The sequence below is a fragment of the Aulonocara sp. 'chitande type north' Nkhata Bay genome, linkage group LG4, assembly GCF_057382095.1.
Source record: "Aulonocara sp. 'chitande type north' Nkhata Bay isolate Kocher_YH1m ecotype deep benthic linkage group LG4, A_spYH_male_GT1.1, whole genome shotgun sequence".
NCBI lineage: Eukaryota > Metazoa > Chordata > Actinopteri > Cichliformes > Cichlidae > Aulonocara > Aulonocara sp. 'chitande type north' Nkhata Bay.
In genome coordinates, this window is record NC_141347.1 from 3,941,186 (window position 1) to 3,968,988 (window position 27,803).

The 27,803-nt window shown below is 42.1% G+C and overlaps 1 protein-coding gene across 2 annotated transcripts; it reads left to right on the forward strand.

Moving 5' to 3' along the window:
• Positions 1-5,919: 5,919 nt before the first annotated feature.
• On the forward strand, positions 5,920-27,538 carry LOC147331771 (PIH1 domain-containing protein 1-like). Of its 2 annotated transcripts, none has more exons than XM_086287986.1 (11): positions 5,920-6,071; positions 10,120-10,210; positions 12,753-12,810; positions 12,940-13,128; positions 16,811-16,872; positions 17,025-17,106; positions 19,744-19,840; positions 20,021-20,047; positions 20,127-20,214; positions 22,624-22,767; positions 27,340-27,533. In XM_086287986.1, exons 2-11 carry the CDS (start codon positions 10,130-10,132, stop codon positions 27,373-27,375), a joined length of 864 nt encoding a protein of 287 aa, XP_086144112.1. In that variant the 5' UTR covers positions 5,920-6,071; positions 10,120-10,129; the 3' UTR covers positions 27,376-27,533. The 2 variants fall into 2 exon arrangements, with proteins under 2 accessions (XP_086144112.1, XP_086144113.1); XM_086287987.1 differs by having other exon boundaries at positions 6,061-6,172; positions 27,340-27,538.
• Positions 27,539-27,803: the final 265 nt, after the last annotated feature.

The window sequence follows — 27,803 nt, forward strand, 5'->3', positions numbered from 1 at the left end:
ATTTATTCTATGGTTCCCTAGAAACCAGGGATGGCACAAACCACCCCACTGTCCCCTGATTATTTCTGGTAGAGGATCCATTATTTCATGTTGCTTTATCCTGACACCATGGAGAATAAAACCTTATATGAGTATTACTAATTTTAATTTAGACAATAAGGCTATTGCTGATTGGAAGACCTACTTGTTTTTTAGACTGTGACCTGAATGCTAAAATTAACTATTAGAAGCAGCTTTTGAAACAGGAAAGTGACCCTTAAACTAATTGAAAGCAAGGACATAGCCCTGCTGATGGGGTAATAAAACAAGAGCATGTGGTTTCAGCATGATTATATGTGCAGCAGGATATTTTATACATTTGAAAGACTCCTTGTTACCGATCTCATTGTCTCTCTCTGGATTACAAGCCAGTGGTAGAGCATGTGACATACTAACCGTCAGGTTGGTGGTTTGAGCCCCGTCTGCTCCAGTCTGCATGTCAAATATCCTCTGGCAGGATATCAACACCACTGGAGTATGAATGTGGTTGAATAGGTAGATAGAAGCACTTAGAGCAGAGAGGGAAAAGTGCTTGTGAGTGAGGTAGATTGTGTAGAACACTTTGAATTCTCGCAGTGGGAAAGCGCTATATAAAAACCAGTACTGTAATTGAATGTGAAAGGTAAGCCTGGAAAAACTGTATAGAATTTGTTCTTCCAGGGGACCAACAAAAAGGCACCTGTTGGTTGCCTGCAAGAACAATTTCTATATAATCTTTGCAGGCTTACGTTTCACCCTGCAAAATGTACATTAAGGAATTCTACAAACTGTAGTAATATAAAGACCGGTCCTTTCCAGAGTAAAAACACATCATCTATGTACCGTTTCCAAGACACATCCATCCATCTTCATCTGCTGGGGCCGGGTCACGGCGTGTCGTGTTCCAACCAAAGATGGGCAGTAACGCGTTACTTGTAACGCGTTACTGTAATCTGATTACTTTTTTCAAGTAACGAGTAAAGTAAGGGATTACTATTGCAAAAACGGTAATTAGATTACAGTTACTTTCCCGTAGAAACGCTGCATTACTGCGTTACTAAAACCGTGATTTTTTTGCGAGAATGTCTCACGACAGTGACGTAAGCGAGTGCGCCGTTAGTGACAACAGCTGTGTGCAGATCAGCAATGGATCATATATGAGAGTGGAGAGAGTATGAGCGTGCAGCGTTTAAAGCGTGGAAGTACTGACCTTACTTTGACTTTGATTCCATAAAAAGTGACAAAAACATTAGCGTCCATCGTGCGTGGGAAGAAAACTTCTTTTTACAGCGAAAAAACCCCTAAACTTCCAAGCAAGCACTGAGTGCGCAACGACGTAATGGGAAACTCACAGAGAAAGTCGCGGATTCTTCAACTGACACAGCACACCTGCACCAGGGTAAACCTCCGCCTACCCCACTCCTGCTTTACAGGTGAAAATAGAGCAACAGGACCGCTGAGTCTTTGACTTTATTTATTTTCTGCTGTGTTTTACTTGCATCTATTTGAAAGACTGAGTGTAAACACAAAAAATATTTTATTTTATGAGCTGGAATGTGCAGAAAATAGGTTTAAATGTTAAACTAATTTAATCACGTCAGAGAATGTTGCATATAATTAAATTTTTGCTTGATGCATAAAGTTAAAAGATTAAAACTGATAAAACAAGTTAAAAAAAAGAGACTTTTCCATTTGATTACATTTTGTATGATGGATTATGTAGAAAAAGTAGAATTGGGCTGAAAGATCTATCACTTTATCACCTCTTCAGGTTGTAAATCGTGTTTTTAAAAAGTAACTAAGTAACTAATTACTTTTGAAAATAAGTAATCAGTAAAGTAACAGGATTACTTTTTGGGGGAAGTAATCAGTAATTAGTTACTGATTACTTTTTTCAAGTAACTTGACCAACACTGGTTCCAACACACAATGAATGATAAATAAGGCTTATTTTAGTGATTATACAGAATTTGTTCTTCCGGGTGAACAACAGGTGCATGTATCATATTGCTAACAACAATGTTGACATTTGTAAATAAAAAATATTACATTTATTAGTTAAGTAAATTTCCTACACCTGTCATTGATGTTCACAAAAAAAAGTTACCCAGTCCAAAGTTCAAAGGTCTAACGTCATGTTGATGTCCAAACTGGGTCATGGTTGGACGTCCAAATTGCGGACCTAGTTTGCCCATCTGCCACTGAGGGTGCTTAAAAAGTTTTACTCCTGCACCATGGAGAGCGTCCTGACGGGAAACATCTGCACCTGGTTTGGGAACAGCACCAAGCAGGACAGACAAGATCTGCAAAAAGTGGTGCGCTCGGCCGAACGCATCATTCAATCAGAGCTTCCTGACCTGCTGTCCATCTGCACAAAGCGGTGCAAGACTAAAGACAGGAAGATCATGATGGACCTCTTGCATCCCGACAATGGACTCTTCTCACTGTTGATGTCTGAGAAGCGCTTCCGCTCCCTTAAGGCCAAAACAGAGAGAATGAGGAGGAGCTCCTTCCACCAGGCTATTCAGGCCCTGAACCAGGTGTAGGACTGGACTCTCCCACACACGTCACATCTCTGGTTTTTTCTTATAATTTATCATTTCTTACATCAACTGTTATTTGCACATTTTACTGTAACTTTCTAAGTTAAATCTATGAATCTGTAAATATTACTGTCATTTAATGATCAGGCATTGCACAGCAATAAGCATTTCACCTCATGTCATTCTGTGTATGGTTGTGTGTGTGACAAATAAAATTTGAATTTGAATTTAGTTTGTATCCAATGTGTTATGGACCAACTGACCAGATATAGACATGACCTGCATGTAGTGGTGTGCAATGCTGCATATATTGGTATCGATCCGTTACCAAGTAAATAAGGCTGGTATCAGCGATACCAATACTTTTCAATAATAATGATGGATTGCATTTATATAGTGCTTTTCGGGGCCCTCAAAGCACTTTACAATTCCACTATTCATTCACTCTCACATTCACACACTGGTGGAGGCAGCTACAGTTGTAGCTACAGCTGCCCTGGGGCAGACTGACAGAAGCAAGGCTGCCATATCACGCCATCGGCCCCTCTGGCCAACACCAGTAGGCAACAGGTGAAGTGTCTTGCCCAAGGACACAACGACCGAGACTGTCTGAGCCGGGGCTCAAACCGGCAACCTTACAATTACAAGACGAACTGCCAACTCTTGAGCCACGCTCGCCCTATCGTATAAGGTGGATGCGTGATTGAATTGCTAAATCGCTATTAGTTTCAATGACCTTAAGTGTTTTTTGTGATGTTTCCTTTTTTATTATTAAATAGTTAAAATCCAGTACATAATTAGGAGAAATCATTTATTGATAATTAAATTTAAAAAATGCTTTATTATTGTGGCAGGTCGTGGTCTGCAATCAGGTCTCGCCGGCTTAAAACCTGTGCGCTGTCTGTGCTGTTGTTGTTTTTGTGTTGATGGGTAACGCTGGCAGCAGGAGAGCTGCAGCTTTACTGTTACAGCAACCGTGTGATTATTGTAAGGGTAGACAGTGTGCGGCTTGGCGTGAGCCGGAGGCTGGCGCATCAGTCAGGGCTGGTTTGGGACAAAAAATCAGCCCAGGCATTTTGACTAGTGACCGGCCCACCAGGTATTATAGGAAAAGCCATAAAGCCTTTATAATAGCCACGACCAAAACCACGATTGAACATTTTAAACCCTGAATATGTATTCAGTGTTTTCATAAAGGCCTTACTTTTATAGATTTACTACTTGGAAGAACACACATGTGGTTTGAGGCCTGGAAAGTTTGAAACCTTTACGGATCACATTAACGCCACATTCTCCTCCTGAAGGCCCGCAACACCGCCTTCAGGTCAGGAGATGCACACGCCTACTGTACAGCCTAAGCTAAAGAGGGGTATGAAAAAAGCCAAACACCATTACAAAAAGAAGGTAGAAGAACACTTCTCCAACTCCAACCCCCGACGCATGTGGCAAGGACTCCAGACCATCACAGACTACAGGACCACCAAACCCTCCCCCGCATCCTCCTTCCTCAACAAGCTCAACAACTTTTATGCTCATTTTGAGCGAGGGAATCCAACAACTACAACCAAAGCAGAAGTGACGCCAGACCACCAACCACTGACTCTCTCCCCCACCGATGTAGGAGCAGTGCTGAGCAGGATTAATGTCCACAAGGCTGCAGGTCCTGATGGCATCCCCGGGCGTGTTCTCAGAGCGTGTTCTGGGGAGCTTGCAGGAGTGCTGACAGACATATTCAATCTGTCCTTGGCCCACGCTGTGGTACCGGCCTGCTTCAAATCCACCTCCATCGTCCCCATGCCCAAAAACTCCAACCCATCAAGCCTAAACGACTACTGCCCAGTAGCCCTCACCACCATCATTACAAAGTGCTTAGAGCAGCTGGTCCTAGCACACTACAAATCCTGTACCACAAGGTACCGGAACAGCTTCTTCCCCACAGCTGTCAGACTCCTGAACTCCTGACATCTGACCAACATTAAACTCATGGACTGAACATACACACACCCACAACCACCTACACACACACAACAGACAAAACAAACAAATGGACAACTGTACCCTCATACACACAACAATTAATCCTTATGAATAATAATAATAATAATGATAATAATCATTATTAGAATCAGAATACTTTATTGATCCCTGGGGGAAATTATTTTTTTGTTACAGTGCTCCATTATAAACCAACATTAACAAGACAGACAATACGCTAACTAAGAATAGTACAATACATACATAGATATATATATACATAAGTCACTCATAAATAAATAGCTGGAAAAGAAACATGTGTAGTTGTAGCAGCAAACAATGTGTTAAGTGGATGCGTTGTACAGGGAGCCACAGGCAGGAATGATTTCCTGTGTCGTTCAGTGGTGCTTTTCGGTAATCTCAGTCTCTCACTGAATGAGCTCCTGTGACTGACCAGCATGTCATGGAGTGGGTGGGAGGTGTTATCCAACATTGTCTTTATCTTGGACAGCATCCGCCTCTCCGACACCACCTTGAGGGAGTCAAGCATTATGAAGTGCTTGTAACGCATCAAATCAAATAATCTCTTTTCCCCAACCTGGATCCATTTGAGTTCGCATACCGGTCAAAACGCTCAACCGATGATGCAATTTCAACTGCCCTTCACTCAGCCCTCACACATCTGGACACTATAGACTCATACGTTAGAATGCCGTTCATGAACTTCAGTTCAGCTTTCAACACCATCATTCACAAACTGGATCTGCAGAATCAACCTTTTGGGATTTACTTATCTGGATGATTAAGCCGGCATTAAGACATTAATTTATTAATATTTTTAAAATGATAGCAGCACAAACAAAAATTTTTGCAGCACAAACGTTTGACATCAATTTTGTTTGATTTGGGTGATGTGGGTGGTCGATCTTTTGACCATTAATATCTTTAAAACAGAAGCAGCACAAACGACAATTTTAGCACAAACCAGCACAAACGTAGCACAGTTGATTGACACCAGTTTTGTTTGATTTAATTAACATGGGGGGGCTGGTTTGACCTCTGATGACCTCTAGAAATTTTTATTAATATCTTTAAAATGAAAGCGGCACAAACGAAAATCTTTGAAGCACAAACGTAGCACAAACGTGGCACAAACGTTTGATACCACTTTTGTTAGATTTGAAGAAGGTGGGGGGGCAACTTCACTCACATAAAGCAAATATAGTGGCTGGTGAGTGCATACGATTAGTTTGCCATATATTTTGTGCTGGAACAGTGAAAATAATACAGCAAATATTTATGATGAATGGCTGAATTTCGACCTCTCTACCTAAGAAATTTCTCAATTTACACAGTAGCAGCAAGGCTATGTTTACAAATGAATCGCTTCAGCCCATTTGTAGGAAGTCGTTTTCGGTCAGTTCAGTTTATGGATGATTTTATTCTGAAATTTCTGGTTCGGAAGTTGCCATTGGAACGCTGTGACGTCTAACAACTGCGCGACATCTAATAGCGATTACGGGCACGAGAAACAAGGTAAACAGACATCTATTTACGCACCTTGTAAACATAATAAATTGCATAACAGAAGTGAAAATGACAGGAAACGGAAAGCTAAAAGGAGAGGTTTTCGGCTGGTAAGCTAGTAAACTAAGGCTAAGCTAACGTGTTTATACGGGTAGCAACATGGACAAACATGTGCATAAACAAGTAGTTACGATCTAGCCAGTAGTTTTATGTTGCGCTTTGGGAACATGAAAGAGTTCATATTCGCCAGTTTGGCTGTACACCTAATAGTGTCAGTTTTGCTACTAATATTATTATTGTGTTCACTTTAATTCTCTGATGCTCATCTGATGTTTTATTTGGTATAAACTGGTAAAATTCTGGAGACATTCTTCAAAGATTTTGCTATATCCAAATAAAATTGAATTGAATTGAACATATTGGCATGATATATACTTGTAAATGCACCATGGGGGGCTGTGTTTCCAGTGTACCGGAAACAGAATTCCGGTACACTGTACACTGTGTATGTTACTGTATTGAGAACAAAGCTCTTGAATCTTGAATAACATCATGCAATGCTTTTTCACACAGGGCCAGGGAGGTATGAATAGCTTTTTGACCTTAATAAATAAAAATTATCATTTAAAAACTGATTTTAGTGTTTACTCTGTTAATCTGTATAATATTTAAAATTACTATGATGATCTAAAACCTTTAGGTGTGACATATGCAAAAAGCTAAGCCAAATACTTTTTCACAGCACTGTGTATGGGTCAGATCAGAGGTGTAGCGCTACTTGTTTAAATAGGAGACTTCATTGGTCATGCACGCGTCCATGTGCACAAGCACCTTTGTCTTGTAGCTTTTACCACATTCAACTCTAACTGAGCAAAAGTGATCAGCTGTCAGACTGAGTGTAATAACATGACATCATCTCTCTGGCCGTCTTCATCAGTTCTTACATGCTGCGTGCAGCTCTCCACTTCCTGGATGTCTTCTCTCTCTTTTTCTTTGTTTCCTGTGGGATTGATGCCTGCTCTCTTTCGCCCAGGCCTGATTTAGACTTCAGTGGGCAATCTTTGTCAAGCCTATAATGTAACTTATATAAATGGCCAGTGGCATCCTTGGTATTTATGCTTGTCTGTGGTGCATTATGCGTTAATGGCCGTGTGGTCATGACCTGATGTTTTATACGTGATGCCAGCCAATAAAGACCAATAAAATGCTGATAATTCTTTTGCTCTTTGGTGCTCACTCTTGGTTGTGGTATCTTTTTTTCATATTTGTTTCTTTTTTTATCCTTCACGTTCATTCTGATAGTTTCATCTTCTGTGAATTCAGTGCTTGTGTTTCTCTGGTGTAGATCTGCTACCTGTGTTGTTCTTAATGTGTGATCTGTGGTACACAGGTAGGACACTACCATACACTTTTCTGCATGAAATTTTATACCTTGCACATGACACATAATTATGCCCATGAACTGATCCATAAGTGAAATTATTTTTTTTTATTCAATTTTATTTATGTATTTATTTATACAGCTCCAAATTATGAGAACAGTTGCCTCAAGGCTCTTTATTTTGTAAGGTAGGCCCTACAATAATACATACATGAGAAAAACTTAACAGTCATACAAACCCCTATGAGCAAGCGCTTTGGCTACAGTGGGAGAAAAACTCATACAATCATTATCTTTGAATGCAGTAGCTCCATGCAGGAGCATGCACCGATTAGTACAATGTTTTTTCATCCTTGAGCTCTAAAAGGCTGATGGAGTAGTTTGTGAATGCCATGACTTTCAAAATGACACCATAGATGCATCTACTAAAAATCTCAGACTAGTTTGAACCTCGATAATCTTGACCTCAAGGTCAGAGGTCAACATCTACTGAAAGGAGATGCACCTGCTATTGCTATTCAGAGGTAGCAATGGCGGAAACTAGTATTTTGTGCATTATTAAACGTTTTAACACGCTTTGGTGACGTGATTGTGCAGCACTTTGCTGATGGCTATCAAAAGCGTCTGGTTGAGGAGCAACTTGCTAAGAGACACTGAAGTCAAGTCAAGTCAAGTCAAGTCAACTTTATTTGTCAATTCTGCCACATGTACAGGACATACACAGAATAGAAATTGCGTTACTCTCAAACCCTAGTGATTAGAAAAATGCAAATAAAATAATTAAAAAGTAAAAATTTAAATAAATTTAAATAAATACAATACAATTTTACGTATAACAAAAAAAAGCTATGCAATATACAATATACAATATTCAAGTAAGAAGGCATAGTGGTGCAAAATAGGCAATATAGTGCAAATGGGGATTTAGTAGTGTACGGTAAGAGATAGTGTAACAACAAAGGCTTATGAGGTCCAATGCTTAAGCAGTCCAATGCTCCACAAAGTGACTGGAGCAGGCCAGTGAGTGCGTCAGAGAGTGAGTGTGTGTGTGTGTGTGACAGAGTTCAGTGAGACCGTGGTGGAGAAGAGGGGAGAGGGGGGCAGAATCGGGAGGGAGTTTAGCTTCCTGACAGCCTGATGGATGAAGCTGTCCTTCAGTCTGCTGGTCCTGGCCTGGAGACTCCGCAGTCTCCTCCCCGACGGCAGCAGCTTGAAGAAGCTTTGCATTGGGTGCGTGGGATCAGCCGCTATGCAAAGGGCTTTTTTAGTGAGACGGGTGCTGTAAATGTCCTGGAGGGAGGGGAGAGAGACACCAATGATCCTCTCTGCAGCTCTCACTATGCGTTGGAGGGTTCTATGGCAGGACGCATTGCAGGCTCCAAACCACACAGTGATGCAGCTCGACAGGATGCTCTCGATGGTGCCTCTGTAGAAAGTGTGCATGATGGGGGCTGGAGCTCCTGCTCTTCTTAGTTTGCGGAGAAAGAAGAGACGCTGCTGTGATTTCTTGGCCAGTGCTGTGGTGTTGTACGTCCAGGAGAGATCCTCTGTGATGTGCACACCCAAGAACTTGGTGCTGCTCACTCTCTCCACAGACGCTCCGTCAATGGTCAGAGGAGCATGTTGGGTGTGCATTCTCCTGAAGTCCACAACAATCTCCTTCGTCTTCTCCACATTCAGAGAGAGATTGTTGTCAGCACACCACGTGGCCAGGCGTCTCACCTCACTTCTGTAGTCGGTCTCATCCCTGTTGCTAATGAGACCCACCACCGTTGTGTCGTCCGCAAACTTGATGAAGAGGTTGGAGCTGTATGATGGAGTGCAGTCATGGGTCAGCAGAGTGAAGAGGAGGGGGCTCAGCACACATCCCTGCGGGGCCCCCGTGTTTAAAATGATGGTGCTGGATGTATTACTGCCGACCCGTACTGCTTGAGGTCTTCCGGTGAGGAAATCCAACAGCCAGTTGCACAGTGAGGTGTTGAGCCCCAGCTGGACCAGTTTTTGAGTGAGCTGTTGGGGGATTATGGTGTTGAATGCTGAACTGAAGTCTATGAACAGCATTCGAACATATGAGTCTTTTTTGTCCAGGTGTGTGAGTGCTGAGTGGAGTGCAGTGGAGATGGCATCATCGGTTGAGCGATTGGGCCGATACGCAAACTGGAAGGGGTCCAGGGAGGGGGGCAGGACAGTCTTGATGTGCTGCATGACTAGTCGTTCGAAGCACTTCATCAGGATGGGAGTAAGTGCAACAGGACGGTAGTCATTAAAGCAGGAGGGAGATGACTTTTTTGGAACCGGAATGAACCAAGTATTAGTGGGGATATGTAGATATTTGAGGTTGTATTCACATTTTACATTACACATCCATTTTATCTTATTAAAGATGTATACTGCACAATCATTCCACCCTGGAAAAAACAATTAAGGATTAAAAAGCCCAAATTACCAGACCTTCATGCGGCTGAATGTCCACTGATGATGAAGATGATGAGTGTGCATAAATTTCTGACCACAGCTTTACGCTTCTGCCTGTAAATCTGCCTCTTGAAACTGGTTGTTTTGGTTGTCAGTGTTTTGTAAAGTTTATGAGAATAGCTGCAAGCATGAGCAAATTTAGTAACATTGTTATTATTAGAAATGAGTCAATTAAACAATTGATTTCTTATATGATTGTAGGAGTTGCTGAATGATGACGGACTCGTCGCTTCTTAACTCTGAGCTGGACTTACAGCAACAGGAAGAGTTGTATCAGCAACTACTGTTACAGGTAAGTTTGCTTTTATGTTAACTGTGATCACATGGTAACGCATTTACAGTGGAACCCCCACTTATGAAATTAATTCGTTCCCGAGGGTCTTTCGTAAGTCAAAAATTTTCGTAACTCGAAGCACCCATCGCACCTTTTGAGTGAACGATAGGCTACAGGCTAATTGCTAACTTCAACAACAATATGTCGTTCAAGTGGAACGAAGTGCAAGTACCAAAGCCAAGGGGGTTGGCACATGATTCGGAACGCATTGTGGGCATTTCTGGGCTCAGCCAATCAGAGCCAGCGGATTTCGTTATGCAGGCATTTTGCCGTAACACGGGCAGAAATATTGCCGTTAAGTGCCTTCGTAACTTGAATTTTTCACTAAACAGGATATTCGTAAGTCGGGGTTCCACTGTACTTGGCAAGTGGTCAGCAGTTCGATCCTAGCTGGAGACAGAAATCCCCACAGGGTGTTAAATAGTAAAACACAATAAAGGAACAAAGGTGAATTGTTTTGAGGTAAAGCTGGCCCTCTGACTTAGTCGTGCTACATGAGAAACAAAAATCTGACAAAATGTTACATTTGGTCATGGAGGAAAATTTGTTTCATATGTGTTGGTGAAATGCAATGGAAGCATTTGCAGTAACTGCTAGTCAGCCCTGAAAGACTCATTTTAATTTTTTTCCCATCAGCCTCTCGTCAAAGATGCGTTACAGGCTGAGATGTGTTGTCTTGCTGCATCAGTCAAACTCTGTTGTTTACAAACAGATGTTCTGTTATTTTCTTGTGATATGCTGCTATCATTCACAGCTCTTTGTTTCACAATGATAATGCAGCTGCACCATTATGAGCTCACTATTATGACTCATATATGAGATAAACGTGGAATGTGTTTTCTTTTTTTCATTGTCAACAAAAAAATTTTGATCTCATCGTTTTTTTTGTTGAGAATGTTGGTCTCATCTGTCCCTAAAACTCTGTTTTCATAGTAGGACTGACTGACTATGTCAAAAATCCTAATCACAATTGTGTTTTTGCTACTAAGATTAAAGTTATATTTATTAAACTTAAAGCACTCATGTTAAACGGTGGGTTTCTTGAACAGTAAATATAGGGTCCTGTACAGAAGTCTTGAGCAACCCCGTGTTTCTTAATATTTTGATAGAAAAATAGGAAACTGTATAAACATTGAAAGATTCCTGCCTTCATCAGTTCTTACATGCTGCATACAGCTCTCTCCTCCCTGGATGTCTTCTCTCTCTTTTTCATTGTTTCCTGTGATTTAGACTTCAGTGGGCAATCTTTGTCAAGTCTATAATATAACCTAGATAAATGGGCCAATGGCGTCCCAGGTATTTATGCTTGTGCCTGCCAATAAAGACCAATAATATGCTGATAGTTCTCTCCCCCCTTGGTGCTCACTCTTGGTTGTGGTATGTGTTTTTCATCTATTTCCAGATTTTGTTCATCCTTCATATTCATTCTGATAGTTTCATCTTCTGTGAATTCAGTCTTGAATCAACTTGAATCTTTACTGAAGCTCAGTATTTGAAACAGAGTTCAAGCTCACTGCTGTGATAAATCATAATTAATATAATAATAAATATAATATTGGCCATATTATATTTACATTACCAAAGTGTAATACACTAGTCTCATGAGTGACATCAAGGAACATTCATAAAAAAACAAATGAACAAAAACATTTTTTTCCTTCATTTCTGTCAAACAATGCTTATGAAACCTTTCTAGCGGTTATTTTCATGGTTGCTAGGCAACCTGAGCAGCACGACAGAGGCTAGATCGTCCCATTTCACAAGCCTCGCACTTCCGCCCTCCTCGCTCTTCGGAGTACCCGGCCCATATAGACCACGAAGCCCGGGTCCTACGAAGTGTGCGGCCCCTGAATTGGGACACAGCTAGTAACATACCTCGCTCACTTACAATAACTTAAATGCACATGGACCAATCGCATGATATGCACAAGTCACTTTGCAGGCCCACATGGGGTTTTGAGAGATATCACCCTCCAGCCTTCCGCAGATCCAGAAAATGTACGGTGCATTCAAGTCCCAGTGGGAAAACTGGGACATCTGGGTTTCCTCTGTATTTTCTTCTCCAAATAAAGCAGGTGTTTCTTTTTCTAAATAAACAGAAGAGCTCATCACTGCTCGAGTAGAAAGCACAGACATTGTTGGCATATATGCATTCCAGATGATGACTACACGTCATGTAGAACCATCTGCAGCTAAAATCAAAAGTCATAACTGTGCTGAATATTGCGACGTTCATGTAAACTTTAAGATAGACATGTGAACGGAAGCCTACCCATAAACAGAGCTGGCCTGTGACATTTAAAGTGCACTCAGAAAACTTGCATTGTTTATATTGTCCTCTGTTCGATCTTGGGAAAATAAATTTGTACAGAAAATGTTATTGAAAAATCTCCATGCACAAAAACTGTGAGAATCACAGATGACATTTGATGTTACAGGTGTTTTTTTTCTTTGCTGTGAGTTTGCCAAACAATAAATAATATGTGTAATATTTGTTTAGACCCTTGGACAGATCAACAGTGAAAGTCCAGACTCCAAAGTAATCCGACCGGAGCCTGGTGAGCTATGTCACAGATAGATAGTATATATAATCTTTACATTTTAGAACAATACTCTAAGTTTGCTCATTAATACAAAAATTTCTTTTTGTGTGTTTTTCCCTTTGCCTTTCCTGTCCCACGTGTCAGGCATGTGTGTGAAGACTTTCTCAGAGTCAAACAAGGAGAAGGTATTTATAAACGTCTGTCAGTCGAACTCAGTCCCGCCTCCTCCAGAACTCTCCAGAGAGAAGCTTGTGGAGCTGCTCCAATCAGACGATCCTAGCGGCTTTCGAGTTCCCATGAGTCTTGGCGAGCCACACACAGAAATAGACAATAGTACGTAACCGCCAAACATGTGATTTTGTATGTCAATGCTTTTGCATTCTTTCAGAAATGTAGCTGGGTAATTATGTCATTGGCATCGGTGAGCCACTGTCAATACAGTGGGGCAAAAAAGTATTTAGTCAGCCACCGATTGTGCAAGTTCCCCCACCTAAAATGATGACAGAGGTCAGTAATTTGCACCAGAGGTACACTTCAACTGTGAGAGACAGAATGTGAAAAAAAATCCATGAATCCACATGGTAGGATTTGTAAAGAATTTATTCGTAAATCAGGGTGGAAAATAAGTATTTGGTCAATAACAAAAATACAACTCAATACTTTGTAACATAACCTTTGTTGGCAATAACAGAGGTCAAACGTTTACTATAGGTCTTTACCAGGTTTGCACACACAGTAGCTGGTATTTCGGCCCATTCCTCAATGCAGATCTTCTCGAGAGCAGTGATGTTTTGGGGCTGTCGCCGAGCAACACGGACTTTCAACTCCCGCCACAGATTTTCTATGGGGTTGAGGTCTGGAGACTGGCTAGGCCACTCCAGGACTTTCAAATGCTTCTTACGGAGCCACTCCTTTGTTGCCCGGGCGGTGTGTTTTGGATCATTGTCATGTTGGAAGACCCAGCCTCGTTTCATCTTCAAAGTTCTCACTGATGGAAGGAGGTTTTGGCTCAAAATCTCACGATACATGGCCCCATTCATTCTGTCCTTAACACGGATCAGTCGTCCTGTCCCCTTGGCAGAAAAACAGCCCCATAGCATGATGTTTCCACCCCCATGCTTCACAGTAGGTATGGTGTTCTTGGGATGCAACTCAGTATTCTTCTTCCTCCAAACACGACGAGTTGAGTTTATACCAAAAAGTTCTACTTTGGTTTCATCTGACCACATGACATTCTCCCAATCCTCTGCTGTATCATCCATGTGCTCTCTGGCAAACTTCAGACGGGCCTGGACATGCACTGGCTTCAGCAGCGGAACACGTCTGGCACTGCGGGATTTGATTCCCTGCCGTTGTAGTGTGTTACTGATGGTGACCTTTGTTACTTTGGTCCCAGCTCTCTGCAGGTCATTCACCAGGTCCCCCCGTGTGGTTCTGGGATCTTTGCTCACCGTTCTCATGATCATTTTGACCCCACGGGATGAGATCTTGCGTGGAGCCCCAGATGGAGGGAGATTATCAGTGGTCTTGTATGTCTTCCATTTTCTGATGATTGCTCCCACAGTTGATTTTTTCACACCAAGCTGCTTGCCTATTGTAGATTCACTCTTCCCAGTCTGGTGCAGGTCTACAATACTTTTCCTGGTGTCCTTCGAAAGCTCTTTGGTCTTGGAGTTTGGAGTCTGACTGTTTGAGGCTGTGGACAGGTGTCTTTTATACAGATGATGAGTTCAAACAGGTGCCATTCATACAGGTAACGAGTGGGGGACAGAAAAGCTTCTTACAGAAGACGTTACAGGTCTGTGAGAGCCAGAGATTTTCCTTGTTTGAGGTGACCAAATACTTATTTTCCACCCTGATTTACGAATAAATTCTTTACAAATCCTACCATGTGGATTCATGGATTTTTTTTCACATTCTGTCTCTCACAGTTGAAGTGTACCTCTGGTGCAAATTACTGACCTCTGTCATCATTTTAAGTGGGGGAACTTGCACAATCGGTGGCTGACTAAATACTTTTTTGCCCCACTGTATGTGACATATTGAAGTCGCGTTTGAATTTGCGCTTGTTTTTTTGCTTTCACTTTGCAATCGTGCGAACTGTGTATAGAGAGCGACAGCACTGATCTGTGAGTGATGATAATTTGTGCACCAATTCCTCTGACATCGTCTTATTAATCATTAGCTTACTATGCAAACATGACAAGTGAAATCTCCCGCAGCTTAAACATGTGAGAGGTTGATTGCGCAGAGAATCGCTGAGCTTATGTGAGTGCGTGTGTAAAAGCAGCAGGATATATATTTTAGTTCTGCTGAGCCAAATAAGACAGGTCAGGGTGAAGAAGTGACAGCCAAAGAAAAGCTTACCACGAAACGGAAAAGTTATGACAAATAATAATAATAATAATAATAATAATAATAATGGATTGGATTTATATAGCGCTTTTCAAGGCACCCAAAGTGCTTTACAATGCCACTATTCATTCACTCTCACATTCATACACTGGTGGAGGCAGCTACAGTTTTAGCCACAGCTGCCCTGGGGCAGACTGACAGAAGCGAGGCTGCCATATCACGCCATCGGCCCCTCTGGCCAACACCAGTAGGCAAGTAGGGTAAAGTGTCTTGCCCAAGGACACAACGACCAGGACAGAGAGCCCAGGGATCGAACCGGCGACCTTCCGGTTACAGATGCGATTCCCAACCCCCTGAGCCACGGTCGCCCAAATCAGGCTATAAGGCAAAAAGAAAGTGCAGCTTTATGGTTTCATGGACAAAAGAATTTCTGTGGCTGCAATATGACGAGCTATATAACCAGGGCTGCACATAAGTGGTCCGCAGGTGCGCATTCGCTGTCAAAAAAAAAAACGCGCACAAGATAAGAAGTTGCAACGCGTGTTTGCATACATAAGATTTTCAGGAGGAGGACAGACATTTGTTTAGAACTCTTAAAGATGTCGAAGAAGCTCCTTTAAGCAATTACTTTGGTGTTCCTCTACCTCCAAAGAAATGTCAGAAGGAGTCCGGACCACAAAAGAAGCACGTATTCTCGGAAAAGTGGTTGCAGGAGGTGAGCTGGCTTCAAACAAATGATGAACGCACAGAGATGTGGTGCAGAATGTGCCGTGAAAATCCCACTCTAGGACAAAAACAGTGCTTTTTATATGGACGCAAACGCGCGTTGCAACTTCTTATCTGGTGTGTCTTTTATTTTGACAGCGAATGCGCACATGCGGACCACTTATGTGCACCCGTGTAAATAACATAATGTTCTGCTGGGTGTGTTGTTGGTTTTCTCTCGATTTCTGAGTCGACAAGCGCCTTTGTTACTGGGACCAGTCATTTTAAGAAAGGCCCCCATTAGAACCCATGAGAAATGCAACAAATGCATTATTGCTCAGTCTGACTACTATGTAGTCTTCCTCTTTGCCCAGTATATCCAATAGCCCTCCTCTGCACATGTCAGTCTTGCCTCAAACTGCTTAACCTGAGCTGTTGGTCACTTCTATGTTCCAGCACGGATGGGCACATTTGCAGGATCATAAGTTACATTTTAGTCCACTGCCTGGATTTATTAAAATTGTCTTTATTTGGGGAGTTCCTGAATGAGGCTTCCTCTGTTAAAATCACCAAGAACAATAACTAAGAAGTCTGCGATTCTTTGGCAAGTGAGCACTGAGCCTGGTGTATATACGATGGTGTATATACGATGGTGTATATACGATGGTGTACACACACCGACCAGAATGAATGAAGGCCAATGGTTAATTTAAAGGTTAATGAAACAGTGTTTCTGAATAACGATAACATTGTAACACTGTAACAATGTACGGTACGTGTTGTTTACCTCATCTCTCAGTTGTGTATTTTAATGTTGTGACTGACTGGTCTAAGGTCTACACAACATCAGTCTGTATTCATCGTCTTTCCTAATTCAATTTGCCGACAGGATGGAAGCGTTTCAGCTTCCTGTGTTGTGGTGAAAGTATTTTTAATGTTTCTTTGTCTGTTTCAGGCTCTCAGGGTTGCACAGCTTATGACGTTGTCATTAACCAGGACTTCTTCCAGAAGTGTCAGGTGTGTTCATGTGCATGTGGTTGTTTTCCTTTTGCAATCAAAAAGGAATTTTTTATTTTATATTCCTTTGACTCCTCATTGCACTGACCTTCATTAACTTTCTTAATTTATAAACTCTGCATAAAAAGTGTTGTATGATTTTTGTCTTGCAGAAGGATCCCTTATTCCAGCAGTTTGTTATCCTCGTGTCTGTAGAGGGTTTAGAAAACAAATACAATCTGGAGCTGAGTAGAGGTTAGTGTGTCTGTGTGTGTCTGTGTTAATAATTCTTGTTCTGGACTAGAGCTGGGCGATAGAACGATAACGATATGTATCGCGATATAACTTTTACTCGATAGAGAAATTAAGCTATCGCGATAGATCTCGCCGCTCTTGTCCTCTTAAAAAAAAAAAAAAAAAAAAGGTCAGCCAATCCAAATTAAGCAGCGCAGAGCCGAACCAATCACAGCCGCAGCGTCACGTCGCGTGACTTGTTACGTACAGCACAAGTGCCAAGCCGCACGTGTGTTTGTTTGGGAAGCAGCCAGCGCGTAATGGAGGAAATGAGTGTGCCGACTAGAAAAATCAACCGAGCGTGACCGAAGAGAAAACAGATGATGGTTCCAACGCCGGAGAGATTGTCAAACGGAAGAGCCATAGAAGTTCCGTAGTGTGAAGGTATTTCGGCTATTTCAAGTCTGACAAAAAACAGAGTAGCGTGCACTGTAAATTGTGCCGAAAGCAAGTCTGGAAATACAATAAACTGGTGCATGCGTCACACTGTGCGCCACGTTATTGTTTCGGTGAAATGAATTTCTACAATACTGTTACTGTTAATTCTACTCTCTGCAGTGTTTAAATGCTTACATATACACACAGTTACTGTCCGTCCACACATACGACTCGGTTCTGCTTCTATGCCCCAGCTTTGTTTACTTTTTCCCACCGAGGCTTCTAGACTTCTGATTGGCCAACATTTCTGCACGGTTAGGAATCTAGCGCCACCTGCTGCTTTGGCATGTTCATAGCAGCGTTTTCCTTCATTTCTCCCTTTATGTGTGGACAGGATTATTTTTTAAAACGAAAACGGAAAATCTCCGTTTTCAAAAATACCCGTGTACGTGTGGACGTGGCCTCAGTCTCTGACTGGAAGCGCTAATTCGTCATTCGGCTTTTGTCAGACTAAAGTAACTGTTAAAACTGTTTGAAAAAGCTCAGCTATACAACAAGGAGAGATTGAGAATTTCCTTTTAGTGCTCAGTTTATTTGATATTGACAAAAGTTAGTCAGTTTTGTCTGTTCTTCTGTAAAACAAACTAAGATTTATTTTTAGAATTAATATTTTGTTTCTAAGTGGAATTGACAATTTAGTCTGTTTCGTTTGTTCTATTTTGAAACTTAAACGCTTTAGCGGCTGCCTTTTGTGTAGTTTGCAATATTTGCCTTTATTTATCTGAAAAAGTCTCATGTTCCTTAAGTACATCTACCCTGTTGAACTTATTATGGGAAATAAATATTTAAATAAAAACAAGCTGCTGATTATTTCACATTTTACTTGTGAGCAACGGCACATTTAAATCTTACAAATATAGTTATTTGGCTTATATCGTAATAGATATCGTTATTGCCTGAAATGAAAAAAACATATCGTGATATGAAAAAATCTCATATCGCCCAGCTCTATTCTGGACGTACCCCGCGCTTGTTGTTAGGGGTGGGTTTCGATGATCGCGTTTCCAATTAAAATCGAGTCTAGCTTGAATAACGCCATATTATCAGATTCATTAAAATCCTGAATCGATTTTTAAATATAAATTTATTTTGCCCGAAACGCCAGAATCTCAGGTTAAACCTCACAAAATTTCAACAACCACTAAACAGCTAAAACAGCAAACCAGAGCATGTAAGCAGATTCTGCACAAAGACATAAACACAAAGCGCGGACCGCCGACGCATCAGAATCAGTGAGATGTCGCCTTTCTCACCTGACGACACGAACACGGACACGGTCGGGCTGAAAGCCGCCGGCGCACTGATGTTGATGTTTCGGGGGGTCCATGCTGTGTGTTTACGTCCTTTTTGCATTTGATTCTGAAGCTGCAGGTTTTATCTCTCCAAACAATATTGACTGAACCAGCAGCAAAAGAAGATCCAAACTAAACTTCACATTTCGCTTCACACAAACATCGTCATGAATTCACTCTGACTTTTGCTGTTTTGCTTCCACCACGATAAAAATCACATTTCATGCACAGCTCTCTCTCTCTCTCATGAACAGTTTCCCATCTAAAAATCTGTTTTCTGCATTATTCGCTTGCTTATCACCCACCAGTCTACCGTTGTTCACAGCGCTGTCGGCCGCTGTGTTTTTTACTTCTGACAAGAAAGCCTCATTTCTGCTGTTTAATCGGCTACTAAATAGATTTAAACTTTTTAAAATTATGCAAAGTTGCAAAATGCTTAACTGTGTCTCTAATAAAACCTCTGTAACTTTGCTCTGCTTCACTTCAGCAGCATCAGGTAATGTTCACATGCTGATTCATGGTTTTCTTCTGTTTTTGATCTACTGCAGAATATTTTTAAGGTCATCTACTATAAAATCCCAGGCCAGGAAAATCTCCTTCACGTTTTTCTGTGTTTTATCCTCAGTTACTTTGACACAAAGGCCTCTGCTGTGATGCTCACACCTTTGATAAAGTCTCAGAAGTGTCAGCTTTTTTTTTATAGATATAAAAATATGGAAATGTACTGATAAATGATAAGAATTATAATATTTCTGACTGTTCAAGGCAAAATTTCCACGATTGGAATCGAATCAGGACCTTGTGAATCGAATCGATTCTAGAAATCAGTGACGATACCCAGCCCTACTTGTTGTGTGTGTTTTTGCAGAGTGGAAGGTCCTGAAAAACAGAAAGTTTTTGGGTTCTGTCAGTGAGCAGAATATCCGCACAAAGAGCAGGCCGGTCATTGAAGAGCTGCAGCCTCCGTATGTACCCCCACTGTGCTCAACAGAAAACACACTGACACACATCATTGCACTCGGCTTACTCAATAAAGATGCAGGCCAATTTGCATCACTGCTGTAGTTTATCATTTGCAGGAATTGCGGTTTCAGTATAATTTGCAACACATGTTGAAATTTCTTTGGCTTTCTTTCATCCCGCAGGGAGAAGTCACCCGCAACCACTAAGAGGTGAACCTTTGTTCATTGTCCTGTTTGTCTCATTTTCCACGAAAAGCAACGTGATCTGAAATGTCAACCCTTTCCTCAGTTTGCGCAGACCAGAGTTCACGATGATTGTTGAGCCTCCTGCTGGTGAACCAGAGTATCTGATTGCAGAGATAAAGCTTCCCGGAGTGGTGAGATATTAAACAAACACACATAATTAACCACACATTTATTTCAGTCCTCTCTGCCTACCTGTTTCTTTCAGGGTAGACGTCATCCTCAAATACAGGCTGGTTTATTTTAGCTTTACTTTGCTGTTAGGGAAAATGAGATGAGATTAAAAATGTTTTGAAGGTCATTTTTTGTTGTTGCTGTCACAGAGCTGAGGTGTCTTAGCAAGGCACTGGTGTGTGTATATATCTACCGTATTTTCACGACCATAAGACGCACTGTGCTAAAAGGCGCAGTCTCAGTTATGTGTGCCATTACTGTATTTAACACACACATAAGGCGCACTGGATCATAGGGCGCATAAAAGTACCGTATGCGTATTTAAAAATAAAGCGGGAGCAAACCTGAGTTCGGTACCTTACTCACATTTCTATTGCCAGTAATCGTCATCATCAACAACACACAAGCATACAAGTGTGCGTATTTAAAAATAAAGCAGGAGCAAAACAAAGTTTGGTACTCACGTTTTTATCATCAATCAAACCCATGGAAGTCCTCATCCTCTGTGTCTGAATTGAACAGCTGCGCTAAATCTCCATCAAACATGCCAGGTTCACTTTCTTCACTGTCAGAGTCACTTTCCGTGCCGTGCGGCTCCTCGGAAACGATGCCGGCTTTTGCGAAAGCTCGAACAACAGTGCCAGCAGACATGTTAGCCCAAGCATCTACAATCCATTGGCAAATTGTGGCGTAACTCGCCCGGCGCTGCCTTCCACTCTTAGTGAAACTGTGGTCTCCACCGGTCATCCATCGCTCCCAGGCCGCTCGCAGCCTTACTTTGAACGGGCGGTTCACACCGATGTCCAGCGGTTGGAGTTCCTTTGTCAGGCCTCCCGGAATGACAGCAAGCTCACAGTTCATTTGTTTCACTAGTTTTTTCACATCGGCTGTGAGATGGGCACGCATAGAGTCACAGATCAACAGCGATGGTGATGCGTGGAAAAAACCACCTGGTCTCCTTACATACACCTCCCTCAGCCACTCTTTCATCATTTCCTCATCCATCCAGCCCTTTTCATTTGCCTTAATGATGATTCCTGCTGGAAACTTCTCTTTAGGCAAAGTCTTTCTCTTAAAAATCACCATAGGCGGCAGTTTCTGTCCATTAGCATGGCAGCCAAGCACAACAGTGAAAGAAGACTTTTCATACCCCGTTGTGGTTATTGCTACCGTGCTGGTCCCCTTCTTCTCCACAGTGTGACTCACCGGGATGTCAAAAGTGAGCGGGACCTCGTCCATGTTAGTGATGTGGCTGGGCTGGATGTTTTTGTCGCCGATGTGTTTGCTGCAGTAGGAGCGGAAGATGGCCAGCTTTTCCTTATAATCCGCTGGAAGTTGCTGCGCTACCGTAGTCCTGGTCCGGATGGAAAAATGGCACCGTTTCATAAAACGAAAGCACCAAGACGGACCTCCTTGGAAATGTTCAATGTTCATCTCTTCAGCTAGTGAAACTGCTTTTAGCCGAATGGTGACCGTCGAAACGCTTCTCCCGCTCGCTCTTTGCTCGATGATCCACCGCTCGAGTCTTTCCTCCAACTCGAGCCAACTCAGCTGCGTTTTCTTGACCTGCCGGAGCTTGTTTTCCAGCTTCCTCCATTTGCGAACCATCGATTCGTTAATCTTAAATTCTCTCGCCGCTGCTCGATTTCCATGTTCCTCCGCGTAGCTGATGGCCTTCAGTTTAAACTGTGCTTCATAAGCGTGTCTCTTTGCCATTTTCAGGGTTGTTAAAACAACGATGTCTTGCATAATGCACATACCTGTTCTTTTATACAGGTATGTGCGATTGTCCCGGTATATACGATCAACGCCCACACTTCACCCTTTAACGTTCTCATGGTGTTCTCTACTACGTCCTCCTTACAACACATAGGGCGCACCGCGCTATAGGGCGCGCCGCACTTTTTGAAGAAAATCTAAGACTTTTAAGTGCGCCTTATGGTCGTGAAAATACGGTAAGTGTTAGGGTTTGCGTTTACCTTGAGCCTTTACCCCAGCCTAGAGAAAACATAGAGGAGGAGCAGTACGTCTGTCCAAAACACACTGATATATTTGTCTTTGAATATATCAGAAACAAGAAACAACCTGAGTGGTTAACTTACACTTCAGTGTGGAAACCACTCTCCATTTAACAAAGTCCAGCATAAAGTTAAAAATATGCCTATCTTGTTGTTTAAATATTTACACCAAGCTTACAATAGTCACATGTACCTGATGGCCTCCACAAACAGCTGGAGAGGTCTGTGCCAGTTGGCTAAAATTAAAAAGTTGCTTTCTTAGTTATTCTTGCTCAAAACCATCTTAAAAGTAGAGATCGACAGCTCTGCTCTTAAACACGATGATACGATATGTTGATGTCTCCTGCACAGGGGTCGTCTCGCTCTCTGGTTCTGGATGTGGGGGAGGATCGACTGGTGTTAACGGCTCGGCCCTCGCTCTTCCATCTTGACATCTTCCACCCCTTCCTGGTTGACCAGGAGAACAGCGTGGCACAGTACAACAGCAGCACACAGGTACAGAAAATATACACCCTGTTCTTGGACCCTGTCACATACAGGATTGTGTTCGATGCCCATTGTTGTTTTTGGGATTTATACACGAGCTTCTTACCAAGCAGTGCCACCAGCAACAGCAAGCTTGCTGAGGTCAGCATCACTTTAAGTGTGGCTATGTTTCTGGAAACTGCGGCGTAGGACTAAATGTGCTCTGAGGTCATTCTGTAAAACCTTTTAACCCATCATGCACATCCTTTCACTCTGGAGAGAAAACAGAGCAGTTGAAGAAAATTCAAACGGGCACAAGAAGAACGTGCAAGCTTCAGACTACAAGCTGTGCCATGTCATGTCGACTGCAGTAACACCAGTTTAAATATTAATGTGCTATAGAAATGTTATACAGCAATATCATTGCTATTGCAACACATTCCTTAGTGCAAGAGCAGTGTGTCAGCCTCAGAAACTTGAGACAAAAACACACTGTGTGGGCCTTATTCCAGGAAGCTGGTTGGTTAGTTTGTTTAACCTTCACATTAGGGAAACTCTGGTTTTCTGTTCTGGAAAGAGAGTAAACTCATCTTACCGGGGTAAGAGAGTGAGCAGGTTCAGTTCAAGAGCAAGTTGATCTGTAAAAGTTTATGTTTTTACAGTCACTGAAATCCCAGTCAGATGTTAATTTGTAACTTTGTGTCCTTAACACGAGCACTTTAATAGTTGTTCAGTCCTTGAACTATAAGAAGACAGCACAGATTTAATATCGTCTCAGAAAAAGATCTCTGCTCTGCATCTTTGTAACTCTGAGACTCTGAGACAGTGATGATGTCCACAGTAGGGCTGCCACAAATAGTCTAGACTATTAAAATCGTCGACGACTAAGTTAATAGTCGACGCGTCGTTTGAAGCTTTGCAAGATCCTGAAAGACGCAGGAATAAGTAGTAGGATTTAAGAGTGTAATAACGGACTGAAACAGAAGATGGCAGCACTGCATGTACAAGGATGCCAGCTGCTGTTAAGCCCAAAGAAGAAGAAGCTGTGTCCGGTATCGTAGTTGTGTCCAAATTTAGGGGCCGCATCCTTCGGAGGTCGCATTTGTAGGCCGATTACTTTACAGTGTCGCGATGAAGGGTGTCCAAATTCGAAGACTCCTCCAAATGCGGCCTTCATTTCCCTGGATTTGAAGGATTGGTCGGGTGTATCCTTTGTGGCCCAACCTATCCCAGAATTCATAGCGCGGCCCAGCCAGTTCCAGTTTCCAACAATGGTAGCAGCTATTTATTTTCATATTACTCTGATTATTCTTTCTCGGTCACAAAATAAACTTTTAAGATATTTTCAGGTGAGAATGTTGCTGTGTAAACTCCAAATATCTGCTCAGTTTATCAAGACATCACATATTTGCAAAAGCGCTCCGACGTTTTCGGACACGTCTGTTACCCACCAGCTCGTAGCTAGCCGGGGTTCGAGGCTCACGAGAACTGGCGAGAACAACGAACTCCCTGCACATCCTTTTCGCTACTCAGGTTAAACATATATAAGTCACTTTGATAACTTAAAAATGTTATTGTTTGGCTTTTTTCAGTATTTTATTTGTTCCTGAGTAAATCGGTTTGGCTGAGATTAAAGTTATAGTTTTTACACAGCTGAATAAACATCAAGCAGACAAATGATTAAACAGAAGTGTGAGATGGTAGCGCTAGTCCACAGAGACTGTCAGTTTCCCCTTTATAATATGCTACACACTGATCAGTGATCAATCGTTAGATGTATAAGTGATCACACTGATGGGAAAATATGGCGTTGTTTTAGTGCCTCTATTCTGAGCACACGTAAAAAAAATGTTGTGTGTTGAGGAGAAAATGATTTTGAGCGAACAAATTAATTTCTGCATGCAAGAAATGTATTTCAGTGTTTGCTAGTATCCACACACTCACAATAGCAGCCCCTCTCGCTCAGTTGTTGGCATTTGCTCTTGCTCAGATCTCTGCGGACCTGCTCTCAGTGTGTCGTTCGCGCTCACAACATTTCTGCTTCATGTGCGCTCAACTCTTTCTGTACACCGTTAGAAGTGTGTCACAAAACCAACCAATCACAGACTTGGATGCAAAAAAAATCTAACTGGCTGTTTTGGTCTCCAATCAGCTTGCTAGCTACTGTAGCCAAACCCAGGCAAATATCCCAGAATGCATTTCTTCCAAACCTCAAATGAGGCAGCGGCGGAGGAACGCAGAGTGGCGGAGTTTAAAATATTACTCTTTCTGGATCACAAAATAAACTTTTAACATACAAAAGTATTCGGCCCCCTTGAACTTTCCCACATTTTGTCACATTACAGCCACAAACACGAATCAGTTTTATTGGAATTCCAGGTGAAAGACCAACACAAAGTGGTGCACACGAGAGAAGTGGAACGAAAATCAGACATGATTCCAAACATGTTTTACAAATAAATAACTGCAAAGTGGGGTGTGCGTAATTATTCAGCCCCCTGAGTCAACACTTTGTAGAACCAGCTTTTGCTGCAGTTCCAGCTGCCAGTCTTTTAGGGTCTGTCTCTACCAGCTTTGCACATCTACAGACTGAATCCTTGCCCATTCTTCTTTGAAACAGCTCCAGCTCAGTCAGATTAGATGGACAGCGTTTGTGAACAGCAGTTTTCAGATCTTGCCACAGAGTCTTGATTGGATTTAGATCTGGACTTTGACTGGGCCAGTCTAACACATGGATATGTTTTGTTTTAAACCACTCCATTGTTGCCCTGGCTTTATGTTCAGGGTCGTTGTCCTGCTGGAAGGTGAAGCTCATGGCTTGTGGCAAACTGCAAACGGGACTTCTTATGGTTTCTGTTAACAATGGCTTTCTTCTTGCCACTCTTCCATAAAGGCCAACTTTGTGCAGTGCACGACTAATAGTTGTCCTATGGACAGATTCCCCCACCTGAGCTGTAGATCTCTGCAGCTCGTCCAGAGTCACCATGGGCCTCTTGGCTGCATTTCTGATCAGCGCTCTCCTTGTTCGGCCTGTGAGTTTAGGTGGACGGCCTTGTCTTGGTAGGTTTGCAGTTGTGCCAGACTCCTTCCATTTCTGGATGATTGCTTGAAAAGTGCTCCGGGGGATGTTCAAGGCTTGGGAAATCTTTGTGTAGCCTAAGCCTGCTTTAAATGTCTCAATAACTTTATCCCTGACCTGTCTGGTGTGGTCTTTGGACTTCATGGTGTCGTTGCTCCCAATATTCTCTTAGACAACCTCTGAGGCCGTCACAGAGCAGCTGTATTTTTACTGACATTAGGTTACACACAGGTGCACTCTGTTTAGTCATTAGCACTCATCAGGCAACGTCTATGTGCAACTGACTGCACTCAGACCAAAGGGGGCTGAATAATTACGCACACCCCACTTTGCAGTTATTTATTTGTAAAACATGTTTGGAATCATGTCTGATTTTCGTTCCACTTCTCACGTGTGCACCACTTTGTGTTGGTCTTTCACGCGGAATTCCAATAAAACTGATTCATGTTTGTGGCTGTAATGTGACAAAATGTGGGAAAGTTCAAACTTTTGCAAGCCACTGTATTTTCAGGCGAGAATGTTGTTGTGTAAACTTCAAATACCTGCTCGATTTATCAAGACGTCACATATTTGCATAAGTGTTCTAACGTTTTCCGAGATGCCTGTTACCCACCAGCTGACCGCACAGCTGGACTGGCCATCGGGCACACCCGGTGGGCCGATGGTGATTTTTTCTTTTTATGTTTATTTGTTGTTTTTGTAACGGTATAAACAATGAAAGGTGGTGGATTAGCCAATTGGTCATGATCGACTCTGGGCTGGACCAAGTACAATACATCTGTATTGAGGTGAAGTGTTAAAACATTCTTTTAAATGCAGCTGCCCTGCATTTTTTCAGCTAAACGTGAAACGACTACAGAGCTCTGGTTATCACAGAAACTCAGTAAAGCATCCCTGCTGTGGCTGTTAGAGAGCCAACATCTATCAGTGAAGGCTGACATTAGATCAGATTAGAAAACTGTGGAGCATTAAAGCAAGGTTTGCTGTGAATGTCATTAATCATTTTTATCTAATAATTCAGAAATAATGAAACGAGGTTGATAAATATCATGGTCAGCCCTCCATTTACCTGTTGCCATGGTGAATCCTGATCTCAAAGTTGCATTGCTGGATGCTTTCTTTCCCTACTGATGTAGGAGTACTCAGGATAAACACTCGGATGTTTTGGAGTTTTCTGCTCGAGAACACCCGAGTTGCGAGTTGATCCGTTACAGTTTGTTGGACATGCTTTCTGGAATAAGAGGAGGAGATGCTAGCAGGTGGTGATGTACGACCCAAATCTGCAAGTGCCAAATGATGAACAGTCAAAATAAATCTGAAATAAGTATAAAAATGAGTGAATTAGCAGACTGCACAACGTGAGATGACGAGTAACAGTTCAGAATTCAAATGACGCAGCAGCCACAGGAACCACACCAGCAAAGAACAGCTTAACGTTGCAGCAAACATACACACACACACAACTCAGTCAAATTCAGTCTTTTAACCTGCTGTACGATGTGTTTCTGTTTTCTTTCCCCCAGATCCTCACAGTCACCATGCCCGTAGTGTCTTCATGAAACTGCAGAAGTCTTGTTCAGTTTGTGATGTTTCTTTAAAAAATAATACTGCAGCAATAAAAGTGTTATTCATAAAGTCGTTTAGTGTTGTTTTTCCATTAATCCTCAGTTATCACAAGGATAATCTGGAGGGCCTGAAGTCTGTAAAACCTGTTTGAAAGTTTTCTCAGGCTATTGCCCCACAGTTCATGTTTATTTTTCTTTTCTAAAGCAGATGTTTCAGCAGTTGTTAGACCTGTCAGTGCTTTGACATTTTGAAATATTCACACACCATGTAGTAATTACAGGTAAGTTTCACGTGTCGATGACATATGTTATAACAGGGAAATCGCTCGAAGGTGGAAAAGAAAATATTAATAACACTTCACATTTTGCTAATCCTGTAGCAAAGCCTCTAATCTCTGTGAAACTCCTGCTTAATGAGCACC

Excerpts from the sequence above, each read along its gene's own strand:
- LOC147331771 (XM_086287986.1), top strand. The coding sequence starts at position 10,130 with ATGATGACGGACTCGTCGCTTCTTAACTCTGAGCTGGACTTACAGCAA. Across the intron at positions 16,873-17,024 it reads ACTTCTTCCAGAAGTGTCAG|AAGGATCCCTTATTCCAGCA; the intron begins GTGTGTTCATGT and ends TTTGTCTTGCAG. Across the intron at positions 20,048-20,126 it reads TCACCCGCAACCACTAAGAG|TTTGCGCAGACCAGAGTTCA; the intron begins GTGAACCTTTGT and ends CCCTTTCCTCAG.